Raw genomic sequence first — 12,842 nt, forward strand, 5'->3', positions numbered from 1 at the left:
TCTATGTGCATCGTACACCTATACGCATCGTACATGTGCATGCCCAACGCCCGCTATGCAAGACCGTAATCACAATGCAACCCTGCTCGTTCAAACGCAGGCTTACCCAGCCAAGCAGCGCACTCACTGCACCGAATCACGCTGCCCAAACGCCTCGCCCTGCAGCACCGCCTCGCCTGGCCCGGCGCCAACCTTGCCCTCGGCCATGTCCGCACCGCCCGCCCCGTCCCCGACACAAACCCACCCCCTTACTCTATCCTTGCGCGTGCTCAGAATCGCATCGTCGTTGGGAATAGCCTTGTCGAGCTCGACGCCCTCGAACTCCAGATCCGCAGCGGACGTGTTGCCAACCTCGACGCGCGCGTCGCGCAGCAGCTGCAGGATAGCGCGCGTGTTAAGCCGCAGAACGCGCTCTGGCTCGCGGGCGCCGAACACGCGGGCCGTGGCCCAGGGGAACAGGATGCCAAAGTCGGACTGCGAGAGGTGCGCGCTCGCGACGGGGTAGAAGACGTGCGGCCCCTGTGCCGACGGGGGTGCGTTGGGGGGACGCCCGAGAATGCGCTGCGTTTCGAGCTTGTTGCTGTGCCATTTGAAGAAACCTTCGGATAGGATGGCGAGCGTCTTCGTCCCGCCGGGCCCGCCGGACGTGTAGCACGGCATTGGCTTGGAGCGCAGCCAGGCGGTGGAGGGCGATTGGATGGGCAGCGTCCACAGGTCGAGGAGGATGGTGGGTGTGGCGGCTGTGATCTGGGCCTTGAGGGACGACGTGGGCCGCGGGCTGAAGAGCGGTTTGTAGCTCGCTGGCGCCGGGGGGGCGCCGGGGGGGCTGTGGAAGACGGATTTGACGAGCTGGACGGTTGTGGCGGCGCCGAACGAGTGGCCGGCGAAGCTGATGGAGCCCGGCTCGTGGACGGCGAGGAGGTGCGCAAACTGCGTCAGCGTGTCTTTGCCGCGACTGCTCCGTGCGTCGTCGGCGACGTTGCGCAGCCGTGTCCGCGTGTCCATCTTCAGCAGCGCGGCGTGGACCAGGCCCATCTCCCAGAGGCGGATGCGCAGCTGCTCGTCGCGCGCGGCGTACACGTCGGGCGAGGGCTTGTGGTCGATGCGCCGGTAGTGTACGCGCTGCGTCTTCTCTTTCGAGTCGGGCGTGTGGACAAAGTTTATGGGCGAGCTGCCGTCGCGGTGGTCCGGGGCGACGACGACGATGCCGTGGCTGGCGAGCGAGCCGCAGATGTGCGAGTATGCGTTTCGACTCCCGCCGAGGCCGTGCGAGAAGAGCATGACGGGCCAGCGCTTGGAGGCGGTGTTGGGCTCGAGGATGTCGGCGTTGGCGTGCACGGGGATCGAGGTGAACTGGAGAAACTGGGGAACCAGGCTGTCGTTGTTAGTGTGGGAGACGTGTGGTTCTCGCACGATGGGGAGCTCACGAGAAGACGCCGGCAAAGGCGCTGTTTGCGCCCAGGAACCGCGCGTAGGCTGCAATGTACTCGCGCTGCGGAGTCGGAATCCACCGCACCGCCTTCTGCTCGCTGTCCGGTCTGCACGGGTAGAAGACTCTGAACGCTACTGTGGCTAGGTCGGCAGGCGGCGCATCGTCGCTGGGGTTCTCCAGCTCGCTGGCTGGAATCTCCACGTCTATCGAGCCCACTTTGTGCGGTCCGGTGTAGGCGGGGAAGGCTGGAGTAGGGTTGATGTTCTTGAGCCACGTCATGTTCGCGCCCTTGAGCGGCAGAGAGGACGGTGCGGCAGACCGGAGCGATTGGAGGACTCGTGTGAGCGACAGTTTGTTGTGTGTGTAGTTGCGTCTTTGGGTGTGTAGTTGTGTATTTGGGTGTATAGTTGTGTATTTGGGTGTGTAGTTGCGTCTTTGGGTGTGTGGTTGCGTCTTTGGGTGTGTAGTTGCGTCTTTGGGTGTGTAGTTGCGTCTTTGGGTGTATAGTTGCGTCTTTGGGTGTGTGGTTGCGTCTTTGGGTGTGAAGTTGCGTCTTTGGGTGTGTGGTTGCGTCCTTGGGTGTAAAGTTGCGTCTTTGGGTGTATAGTTGCGTCTTTGGGTGTGTGGTTGCGTCTTTGGGTGTGTGGTTGCGTCTTTGGGTGTGTGGTTGCGTCCTTGGGTGGGTGGCTGCGTCCTTGGGTGTGTGGCTGCGTCCTTGGGTATATGATTCGAGGGCTTTGGGAGAGAATCGCTGAAAAGAAGACGACTGAACAAGTAGAGAAGCGGCCAAAATCGAAGAGAAAAGCGGCGAAAATCAAAGAGAGAAGACAAGAGGCGCATGCATCTAGAGTCTAGACAGAAGAAAATACACGTACGCCGCGGTGGCGTCAAATGGCCGAGGCATTCGCGGTTTCAACGGCGGCCGGGATGATCGAGGCCCGGTGGGTCTGGCGTGCATCATCTCTTCGATTCATTCATTACAGATTTTCTACGGTACCGTGTGCGAGTCGAGGCTGATTGAGCTGCCACGCTGTGTCGCGTGCTCAGGGACCCTGACAGCCGGATCATGGATCATGGATCATGGATCATGGATCATGGATGCCGGGGATGACGTATCGATAGCGCACGCTAGGCTCGGTCCGGCAGGCTGGCACGTGCATGGTGGAAGAATATACAGCAAAAGGTCACGCCCAACGCGCACGGTCGGCAGAGTACAAAGTATACAGGAGAACGTCACGCAGAACGCGCATGTCGGAGAATATACATTAGAAGAGACAAAACTCGCAGGGCTAGCAACAACCGCGTCCCCTTTTCGTGCCGCCGCTCAGCCTGAAGACGTCCTCCCACTCTGCGCGGGGCTTCTTCTTGCCGCCCCTCCACCGCACGGAGCCGCTGGGGTGTCCGCTCGTGATGCTGCTGGCGCCGTCGTCCCAGGCCAGGTCGCCGTACTGGATGCCGCTCTGGGGGTCGTCCGGGTCGATCTCGCCGAGCTCGATCTTGGCCAGGATGATGCGCGCCAGGCGGCCGAACAGCTCCTCGACGTTCTCGCCGCTCAGGGCCGAGACCTCGACGGCGACGGGGATGCCGTTCGCGCTGGCCCAGCGCGAGGCGGCTTCCTGCGAGACCTCTCTGCCCTCCGGGGCGAGGGTGTAGTGGTTGTTCAGATTGTAGTGCAGCGACGACTGGCTCGAGGGCGTGGGCGGCGACAGGCCGTAGTCGGAGCTCGGGGTGCTGGCGTAGCTGTAGCCGGCGGTCGGGGTGCTGGCATAGCTGTCGCCGGCGGTTGGGCTGTAGTGGCTGTTTGGGTCCACGACGTCGCTCTTGTTCCCCGCCAGGATGATGGTGATGTCGGGCCCCGCCAGCGCGCGGGCGTCGTTCAGGAACGTCTGCAGCTGCTCGAAGCTGCGCCAGCTGCTGACGTCGTACACCAGAATGGCGCCCGCCGCGCCGCGGTAGTAGGAGCGGCTGACGGAGCGGAAGCGCTCAGTGCCCGCCGTATCCCACAGCTGCAGCTTGACGCGCTTGCGCTTCGAGGGCGCCGACGACTTGCGGTCGGCAATATGCACCGTCTTGGAGGCGAACTCGACGCCGATCGTCTGCGACGAGAGCACGCGCCACTCGTCGCGCACGAAGCGGTGCAGGAGGCAGGACCTGCGTGGCTGTGAGCATGCCGCCCGGCGACCAAGGGCGGTTGGGATGCACCGACTTTCCGGCGCCGCTGGGCCCAAGCAGCACCGTCTTCGCGAGGTAGTCGTACATGCTGCCCAGCTCTTGCGTCGTCGTCTCGCCGCTGCGCGTCGACGCCATGGACGTCGCCCGCTTCCTGCCCATCCTGCCCGAGTGCTGTGACCCAAGTGCTGTGGCGTGCGGCCGCGTTATTGTCTACCTACTTTTGTGTTGTGCTGCTGCGCTTATCTGTGACGCCAGCGCACCGCCGCGATTGTTTGCTCTCGAGCAGCACCTGGCCAATCACACGCCCCCGCATTGCACTAGCGTCTGGCAACAGCGGCCTTGTCATCAACCACCATCCGGCATCCGCACCAGCACCGGCATCCGCGCCGGCATCCGCACCAGCACCGGCATCAAGCTCCTGCGACATGGCCCCAGAACAACCACCCAAGCCAAAAGAGCCCCTCCTAACGTCAAAATGGCTGCTGGACGCCGCCGCTAGGAAGCGCTCGGGCATGCCCTCGGCGCCGTCCAAAGCTCTGCTGAACTCCATCCAGCACGCACGTGACCACCCCCACGAAGTAGCACAGAGGCTGCGAGAAGATGCTCTCAGGTCTGGGAGGGATCCAAACGCACTGGCGAACTGGATGACCGAGGTGAGTAAGAGCAACGTACAGGCTCGACTGGCGCAGAGGCCCAAGCAAGCCCTGATGCCAGTCTCTCCAGATGAGCTGGGAAGCGCAACCGAGCGTGTAGAGACGCCTAGTCCTGCTCCTGTATCTCCATCAGCTACACCGAGCATCGAGCCTTCAATCCTCTCCTCGCTACGCGCAAAGGGTCAGATCAAGAAACCGACGCAGGCCAAAAAGCGAGACGGTAGGCGAAAGCCGGCCAAGACTGCAAGGTCAAGCAGTGCCAGCGGCACAGCATCGCCCATAGACATTGACAGCCCTCGGCCTGTGCCAGAGTCTTCGGCGTCGGGTGCTGTACGCGAGTCCCTGCATGCAGTTTCACGTACGCTCGCAATTCCTCTCCCAGCAACCACTCAACCAGGTGGCAACACTTACCAGTTTCCTCCTCGAACAAGCATGCCAACATGGTATCTGGCAGTGACCAAGCAAAGCCTAGACCTGCTCGAGCGGAGGCGGCCGCAGGAGCTTGCCGCTATCGACGCACTGAAAGCCTGCATCACGCGTTGCATACAAGAGAAGTCGAAAGCCAAGCTCGCCAAAGAGTACGACCATCTGCGCGACCACGTGCACAAGGCTGAGAGTAGTCTGAACATGGACAAGGTAAAGATAAAGAAGACACGCGTTTTGACCGAGGCAGGTTTACCCCGTATATTCGACGAGCATGCCAGCTTTCCCTGGGATCTCAAAGCGGATGCGTGGCATCTGTACGAAAAGTGGATGAATGAAGATTTCGACCGTGACATCCTCCGCGGCGTCGTGACCGTCAAGGGCAAAGGCCGCAACGGAGATCGACTCGACCATGCATACAGAGCGCAACACCCGAGGGGCCCAAAGCAGTTCGGCGATAACGGCGCTGTGCTCGGCCAGTGGTGGCCTTCGCAGCTATGCGCCGTGCGTGACGGCGTACACGGCGCAGCCCAAGGAGGCATATACGGTGACAAAGAGCAGGGCGCATACAGCATCATCCTCTCGAGCGGTGGATACCATGACAAAGACGATGGTGACACCATCGAGTACAGCGGTACTGAAGGCAGCAATTTCCAGATCAAGGCTGCGACTCAGTCGATGATCACCAGCGCAAAGCTCGGCAACCACATCCGTGTCCTGCGCTCGTCTCAGCTGCCCACGTCCAACAAATACCGCCCGCAAGTCGGCCTACGATACGATGGTCTTTACCAGATCAAGTCTTACAAAGAGATCAACCTCGAGAAGCAGGACCATCTCTTCCGTCTCGAGAGGATCCCTGGACAACAGCCCATCCGATCAGAGGGCCCTGCAAAGCGGCCCACATTGTTCGAAGTACAGGAGTATGACAGGTGCAAGGGAAGAATCTGATCGTGGAAAAGTGTCATGCGACCGAATGACGTGCAAAGGACCATGTGCTGAGGGCCTCCAGGTTAGGGTGCTACTCGGTCCTGTTCGGTGTCCGGAGTTTTGATTGTGATGGCGGTTTTGGATGAGGAAATGACGATACCCGTGGCGGCTTTGGCCTTCTCCCTGTTGCCAGCAGCGAGGAGGATGGTGTTGGAGGGGCGTTTGTAATACAGAATTCACGGGCCAGGCAAGGGCATCTCACGTCGACTCCTCTCGACAACGGTCCGTCACGACACAAATGAAATGAGTATCAGCTACTCGGTCCCTCAACAAATATATCACTGACTACTGCTAATGTTTCACGGCTTGACAGAGGATCACTGCAAGCCCTCGCAGGCCTGCCGGCGCAAGGGGCATGTCATCGGTAAGCAATGCCGAACTCTACTTCGACGACCAGCTGACCTCGCCTTGACACTCTAGACCCCTTTCAACACGTCGGATCACGCTTTCAAGACTCTCCATAACGATACTGCCCGGCCACCTCGTTATCTCCTGCCACGATAGCTCCCGACATGTGACGAGCGTGAATTTGGAACGTGGAATGCTCGGACGCTATTCTTCCATCTTGCACTCCGGAATGCAAACATCGCGTCAATTGTCGCACAATGTGCGAAACCCTCCCTGGAAACCCCCCAATGAGATTTCAGTGATCCTCGCGTCAGTCATGCAATTTTCACTTGCCGGTTTGAAGTGCACCTGCATGGACCGCCGAGGTCACACATTCCTCCCTTGCCCATCCATGTTCACGCGTTCGCCACTCCCTTACCTACACCACATATATACCACTCTCTGAACTCGGTAGTAGCTTCTTCATTGTCTTGAACTCTCACCACTTGTCACTCTTTACCACGCTTATCAGCGTCCGGAGCAATCATGTCTCCCACCAGCTCTCGAGCAGCCATTCGTTTTGTTGTTGCGCTTTTCCTCGCGCAGACCTTTGTCAACGCAGTCGCCGTCCCCCATCCTCACATCCACAAGGTCCTCGACCCTCGCCAAGTGGTTTCCCTCCCGTTTGTGGAGCGCCAGGAGCCAGCAGAGCCCGAGTCCAAGAATGTCTTCGATGCCATCGTCGAGACGCTGAAGGGCTACAACGGATGGCAGGTCTTCCAGGACTTCTTCAGGAAGCTCTTCAGCGGAGACCCGCCTCCTGCTGAGAACGACGATGACAGCGGCGAAGCACCATCCGTTTCTGTCTCCCTCGCCCCGGTCCCAGTGGCCTCCGAATCCCCCGTCGACGTGATCAGTGTCATTGCGAGCATCATCAGCGAAGTTGAGAGCGTCACCGAGCCCGTCGTGATTGTCCCTACCCCTACAGAGGCCGAGACCAGCACTACCGACGGAATAATGTCTATTCTGCCCATCTTCCCCATCACCACTGCCATTGATCTCTCCGGTGCCCTGGAGACCGTCGTCCCTACTGAGTTCCTCTCCGAGCTTCCTGAGCCGACTGAGGTCCCAGAAGTGACTGATCCGGTCGTCATCGTTGTCCCAGGTGCTAACTCGACTGACGTAGTCGTTGTTCTGCCCACTGACGTCGTCGCCCCTATCGGAACTGCTCCTCTCGTCACTGGCCCAGTTGTGGTTTTGCCCACTGCTACAGACGCCCCCTTCCCTATCGAGAACGGCACTCTTGTTGCTCCTATCCCCGGCACCGACGTCCCCGTTGTTATCGTCCTCCCGACTGGTGTCCTTCCTTCCGAGATCTCGGCTCCCGTCGAGGCTAACGTCTCTGCTTCTGCTGTCATCGACGCCACTGTCAGCCTGACCACCACCGTTGGCGTTACTATCACTGCTATTGCACCTATCGGTACTGGTGCCCTCCCTTCAGCTGGTACTGGTCTGCCCATTACAATTTCCGAGGTTGGAGCTCCCTTCGCCAACGCAACTGTCATCACCCCTACTCTTGTCCTTGTCACTGGAACCGGCGACGTCGTGGGTACGATTGCTCCTTCCGTCTCAATTGAGCCCATCGGCGCGCCTTTCGCCAACTCTTCTGATGCTGCCACCGCTGTCGCTTCTGTTGGCACCGCTCCCGTCGTTATAATCGGCACTGGCGCGATCAGCGGTACCGCAGTTGTCTCGATTGAGCCCGTTGAGACAATCATCCTGAGCACCGGGACCGGCATCGTTGGTACCGGCGAGTCCACCGCTGTTGCACCCATCGACACTGCTGTTCCCTTCCCCAACACTACAGCTATCGAGGTTGTCATCTCGCCTACTTTCGTTCTCCCTTCTGGAACTGCTCCCGTCGTAGGCACAATCAGCGCCGCACCAATCGTCAGCGATGCCTCTGATGCTCTCTACGCCAACACGACCACGACCACAGTCACCAACATCGTGACTCCCTCCGCCATCCTCGCCACTGGTATCGAGACCGCCGTCGCCCCCATCGGCACAGGTCTGCCCGGCACCATCGTCGTCGTCCCCGGCCCAGGAAGCACCGACGATGCATACTTCCCCAACATCACCATCACCATCAACGCAACGGCCGACGCCACGCTCTCCGTCGAGCTCCCCCTCGCCACCGCGCTGCCCGTCGAGACAACGCTCCCGCTCAACATCACGCTCGCGCCCATCGCGCCCGTTGAGACCGAGTTCCCCGCCTCGCCCATCGAGACCATGACAGCCGTCGGTCCTGTCATCGACGAGCCTATCCCTTCAGACGCGCCCGTCGTCGAGTTCCCGGGTGAGCTTACTCCCGTCCCCCTCCCCTCGCCCATTGCAGAGCCTGTCTTCAATGTGCCTGCCGTCCCCCTTCCCTCGCCCATCGATGTTACTTTCCCTGAGGGCTCTCCTGTCGCCCTCCCCTCGCCCATCGCAGAGCCTGTCTTCGATGTGCCTGCCGTCCCCCTTCCCTCGCCCATCGATGTCACTTTCCCTGAGAGTTCTCCTGTCGCCCTCCCGGCGCCCATCGGCGAGCCAGAATTTCCCGTCGACGTCACTCCCGTCCCCCTCCCCTCCCCTATCGACGTAACATTTCCCCCCGTCGAGCCCGTAGAGGAGCCGAGCACTACCTTGGTCGTCCCCGTTCCCGCTCTGACGCTCGACACCTCGCCCGTGGCTGAGGAGTCGGCGCCAGCTTCAGCAGACGCCACTCTCGCCCCTCTTATCCCTCTCATTCCCGTCCCCGCCCCCGAAGCATCGCCTATTGAAGCGTCCGCGTCCGTCGAGTCGTCCGCAGAAGCAACGGTCGCCCCCGTCATCCCCGTCGCAGCACCGGCCGAGGCATCCACGTCCGCCGAGAACTCTGCCGCAGCGTCTGCCGCAGCCGAAGTCACGGTTCTGCCTGTCGTCCCTGTTGCGCCGGTCGAAGCACCGTCCGTCACCGCACCTACGACGCTCGCGGTCGTGCCTGTCGCTTCGGTTGTGCCTGCTGCCCCGACGGTCGCCCCTGCTGCGCCTGTCGTCCCTACTACACCTGGCCGCCCGGAGACACCTGGCCGCCCGGCTGCACCTGGCCGCCCGGCTAGTGCACCTATTCGCCCGGCCGCACCTGGCCGCCCGGCTGCGCCTTTCATCCCCACCTTCCCTCTGCCCGTCGTGCAGCCTGCGGTCCAGCCGGCGATCCTGCCCGGTCGCTTTGCGGCCAGACCTCCTCAGTGAGACCGCTGAGCCCGTCTGACGCCTGCGCTCCTTTGAACCGTGTCTCCTTCTTTGCTCGGAGTTACCACGGGTGCGCGCATAATGTTTAGTCTTTTTCCGTCAGACTGAGAGAGAACATGGTCTATCCGCTACGCGATGCTGCGCGATGCTACGGGATACATAGCTAAGCTCGTTCGCACGCCTTCTTCAATCAAGTCATTACAGACAAAACGTTGTGTGCGCGCCTGTGGTGACCCAGCATGGACTTTGGCTCTTTTCTCCTCGCTGCGATCTTCTCTTGAGCCCTTCGTTTTCTCGACCACCATCGTTCTTCGATTTCTCACCCCCACGCTTCTCCTCAGTCCGCTGCATTTCCCACGCTCGCCACGCTCACATCACACCACCCACCTCTCACGCCAGAACCCCAAAGACTAACTTGCTCCAGGCCTCCTCGCCCTGCGCGGCATCTGCCGCGACCCCAGCGTCCGCCAAATCACCCTGCCCATCCTAAACCGCTTCTACGGCCCCAGCGCGTACCCCTCGCTGCTCGCATTCCCCGGCTGCCACGCCCCAAACAGCCGCCAAACGATCCAGGCCCCGGGGCTGCTGAACTGCACCGCACTGGGCGCAGAAGTGAAAGCGTGCCAAGCCAGTCGCCGCCGCGTGCTGCTCAGCGTCAAGGGCGACGGCCTGGGCGCCGTCGCGGGAAACCAGAACTTCGGCGACCCGAGCGCCGATGCTGCGCCCTGGGGTGGGTATTTCGCCAACGGCAGCGCGCCTGCGGCGGGTGTGTTCTTTCCGAATCTGTTCGATACGCGACACGTGCCCAGCGCGTTTGCGCTCACGCTCTTCAGCTTGTTTGGCGAGGGCCGCACCGAGCGCGCCGACCTCAGGCCCCTGGGTCCCGACACGCCATCTGAAGACGGGATCACATGGGTTACCAAGCCGCTGGGCGAGGAGGTTGTTGTCGACGGGTTTGATGTGCAGGTCCCGCGGGAGTGGCAGGGGACGTATCAGGAGGGCCAGTTTAACGACCTTGTTACCAGGCTGGGGGAACTTAATGATGAGGCGTGGGTGCAGAGTGGGGCCAAGAGGGGTGGGCCAGGTGATCTGGGCGTTGCTGGCAAGAGTGTTGTGTTTCAGGGATGGAATCGCAAGAGGAGTGTGCAGAGGGTGGTGATGGTGGGTGGATTTGAGGTTCTTGTTGAGTAAGGGGGAAGAAGGAGATGTCCCTGTGTCGGGTTGTGAGAGGATACGCCGAACGAAGAAAGAGAGGAGAGATAATGTGTGAGGGGGGATGAGGTTGTTGGGTTCGGACGACCATACTTGACGACTGTGGATGGACAGAACTTAGCTTTGAACGATAGCAATGTACTCGGTGTTGTCGGAGCTTCGCTGTACGCGCAACTTATTTCTTGATCACTTGCACTCAGCTGAAGCTTTCGTAGCCAGCTGAGTCGAAGCATTCTCCTGCAGAGGCTTCGCGACCTCAAGAGCTCCGCCAACATGTCGAAGGCGAGCATCAGAGCCTGGAGGTCTACAGGACAGTGATCGCTTCTGTGACCTGGCCGTGAAGTCAATAGTCTGATGAGGGAAGTGGGGATTATTTCCACGCTTGTGTCGATGGCGTGGCCTGCAAAGTCATTTGGATCCGCTGGATATCTCCAGGAACCCGTTACCGACTTCAAGGAAAGAGTTGTGATGGAATCCGCGGCCATCGGTTGCATTCTCGGAGCAACGCTCGCACTCGGCTCTTTGCCGGGGAGACGGTGTTGCGGCCTACCTGCCATGCGCCGCTCACCGATAATATTCTGTGGACAGGTCCAGTGCTCTGTGCAATACCACTATTAATCGAAAAAGGAAGACTATGACGTCGTACGACGATAATGGCTGCGGTCTCGGCCTAGTAGTCAAGAGAACTTGCGTTTCGGATAGAATAGAAGGGCCCTTGAAACTTTGCCCACCGACGTCAAGTACCATTAACATCCTTTTCGCCTATATTATGCCCGATCGAGACATAAGCGTCCTGAAGACGTGGGCGTGCGCTGTGTGACCGTCTGAGCCACGCCTCCCTGGTCGAGACTGTGCATCGGACGTTATTTGACGTGCGTCTTGCTGATTGCGGTCCACTGGTATAACGACCGAGTGTGTGATCCTTGTTGATGATCGTTGGCATGTACAATGAGCGAGAGAGACAGGTATGAGCCTCCCGCCTATCGTGATTCCAGATGAGGTGCAAACTGCTCAATGAGGACCTGACAACATAATATGCTCATTTGACCCGGCGGTCAGACGCGATAGACCGATTCCAGAAGGCGACGATATGGTTATGGCTAGGATGGATGAGTCGTCTGTTTTGGCAAAGTCCAGTGACTGGGCGCCACGGTACCACCGGATGAAATTGAAGGAGATGTGTGACAGAGCATCTGCATAAGCCGCAAGCTGATTTTATGCGCTAGCGGTTCGATAGAGACATCTACAGACCGACTGGGGCAGACCGCTTCGAAACCAGCAGGCCGGCCCGGTGTTGAGGAGATTGGCGGGGCGTGCAACGAACGTATATAGCGGGCGTGAGAGCTGTCGATTCTCGGCATCCAACATCAGCACTCACCAGAAACTGCAATCAAACATCCACATCCATCATGCTCTTTCTTCAACAGCTCACCGTAGTCACCTTGGCTATTGGCTCCGCAGTTGCCCAGACCAAGACCGGAAAGACGACCAGGTACTGGGACTGCTGTAAGCCATCATGCGGATGGTCTGGCAAGGCTTCTGTGACCGCGCCTGTCAGGAGCTGTGACAAGAGCGACAACCCTCTCGCTGATATGGCAGCCAAGAACGGATGTGAGAGCGGTGGCTCTGCCTTCATGTGCACCGACCAGTCGCCCTGGGCTGTCAACGACAATCTCGCCTACGGCTTCGCTGCTGTCAAGCTCTCAGGTGGAACCGAATCCTCCTGGTGCTGCGCTTGTTACGAGTGAGTCCTGCTATGTTAGCTACGTGAGTATCTCTGCTGACCATTCGTCCAGGTTGACCTTCACATCTGGCCCCGTCAACGGCAAGAAGATGATTGTACAGGCGACCAACACTGGTGGCGACCTCGGTGATAATCACTTCGACCTGCAGATGCCAGGAGGTGGTGTTGGACTCTTCAACGGATGCACCGCTGAATTCGGAGCTCCTTCGCAGGGCTGGGGCGCTCAGTACGGAGGTATCTCATCGCGTTCGCAGTGTGATTCCTTCCCTCAGAAGCTGAAGGCTGGATGCTACTGGAGGTGATTGCCGACTTCAGCAGGCACTTCCATCTCGTGCTAATTGGATTGTAGGTTCGACTGGTTCAAGAGCGCAGACAACCCAGGTGTCTCTTTCAAGGCGGTCACGTGCCCGTCAGCTCTGACTGACAAGACTGGCTGCAAGAGGAAGTAAAGGGATTGGGGAAGTGGAAGAAATGAGATCGTGGGTTTACGTGTGTGTGAGAAGCAACAGCCGTGCAGAATCTGTAGCTTTCGACAATCGTGGGGTTGATGGAGCATGTGCAACGGGAGAACATGGACTAGAGACGCGTCTAGTCTAGTTACCTAGGTAAACGCGGA

General features: G+C 59.7%; 5 protein-coding genes across 5 annotated transcripts; 3 read left to right on the forward strand and 2 right to left on the reverse strand.

The window, feature by feature from the left end:
• Nucleotides 1–123: 123 nt before the first annotated feature.
• On the reverse strand, nt 124–1,711 carry M421DRAFT_71580 (uncharacterized protein; the record flags this gene model as incomplete). The annotated part of the gene is made up of 2 exons (XM_033596800.1): nt 124–1,375; nt 1,428–1,711. The coding sequence occupies 2 exons, from the start codon at nt 1,709–1,711 to the stop codon at nt 124–126; spliced, it is 1,536 nt and encodes a 511-aa protein (XP_033445039.1).
• A 1,010-nt stretch (nt 1,712–2,721) lies between these two features.
• On the reverse strand, nt 2,722–3,763 carry M421DRAFT_71502 (ras-domain-containing protein; the record flags this gene model as incomplete). The annotated part of the gene is made up of 2 exons (XM_033596793.1): nt 2,722–3,583; nt 3,639–3,763. 2 exons carry the CDS (start codon nt 3,761–3,763, stop codon nt 2,722–2,724), a joined length of 987 nt encoding a protein of 328 aa, XP_033445040.1.
• Nucleotides 3,764–4,031: 268 nt separating this feature from the next.
• Nucleotides 4,032–5,924, forward strand: M421DRAFT_424426 (uncharacterized protein). The gene has a single exon (XM_033593748.1). The coding sequence runs from the start codon at nt 4,249–4,251 to the stop codon at nt 5,626–5,628; it is 1,380 nt and encodes a 459-aa protein (XP_033445041.1). The 5' UTR covers nt 4,032–4,248; the 3' UTR covers nt 5,629–5,924.
• Nucleotides 5,925–6,062: 138 nt separating this feature from the next.
• M421DRAFT_270884 (uncharacterized protein) lies at nt 6,063–10,693 on the forward strand. The gene is made up of 2 exons (XM_033588793.1): nt 6,063–8,353; nt 9,695–10,693. Exons 1-2 carry the CDS (start codon nt 6,541–6,543, stop codon nt 10,459–10,461), a joined length of 2,580 nt encoding a protein of 859 aa, XP_033445042.1. The 5' UTR covers nt 6,063–6,540; the 3' UTR covers nt 10,462–10,693.
• A 1,198-nt stretch (nt 10,694–11,891) lies between these two features.
• On the forward strand, nt 11,892–12,675 carry M421DRAFT_8444 (glycoside hydrolase family 45 protein; the record flags this gene model as incomplete). The annotated part of the gene is made up of 3 exons (XM_033597566.1): nt 11,892–12,226; nt 12,279–12,524; nt 12,576–12,675. 3 exons carry the CDS (start codon nt 11,892–11,894, stop codon nt 12,673–12,675), a joined length of 681 nt encoding a protein of 226 aa, XP_033445043.1.
• Between the last annotated feature and the right edge of the window lie 167 nt (nt 12,676–12,842).

This window comes from Didymella exigua, assembly GCF_010094145.1.
Source record: "Didymella exigua CBS 183.55 unplaced genomic scaffold M421scaffold_35, whole genome shotgun sequence".
Classification (NCBI taxonomy): Eukaryota; Fungi; Ascomycota; class Dothideomycetes; order Pleosporales; family Didymellaceae; genus Didymella; species Didymella exigua.

Excerpts from the sequence above, each read along its gene's own strand:
- M421DRAFT_270884 (XM_033588793.1), top strand. The coding sequence starts at position 6,541 with ATGTCTCCCACCAGCTCTCGAGCAGCCATTCGTTTTGTTGTTGCGCTT. Across the intron at positions 8,354-9,694 it reads GCCCGTCGTCGAGTTCCCGG|GCCTCCTCGCCCTGCGCGGC; the intron begins GTGAGCTTACTC and ends AACTTGCTCCAG.
- M421DRAFT_424426 (XM_033593748.1), top strand. The coding sequence starts at position 4,249 with ATGACCGAGGTGAGTAAGAGCAACGTACAGGCTCGACTGGCGCAGAGG.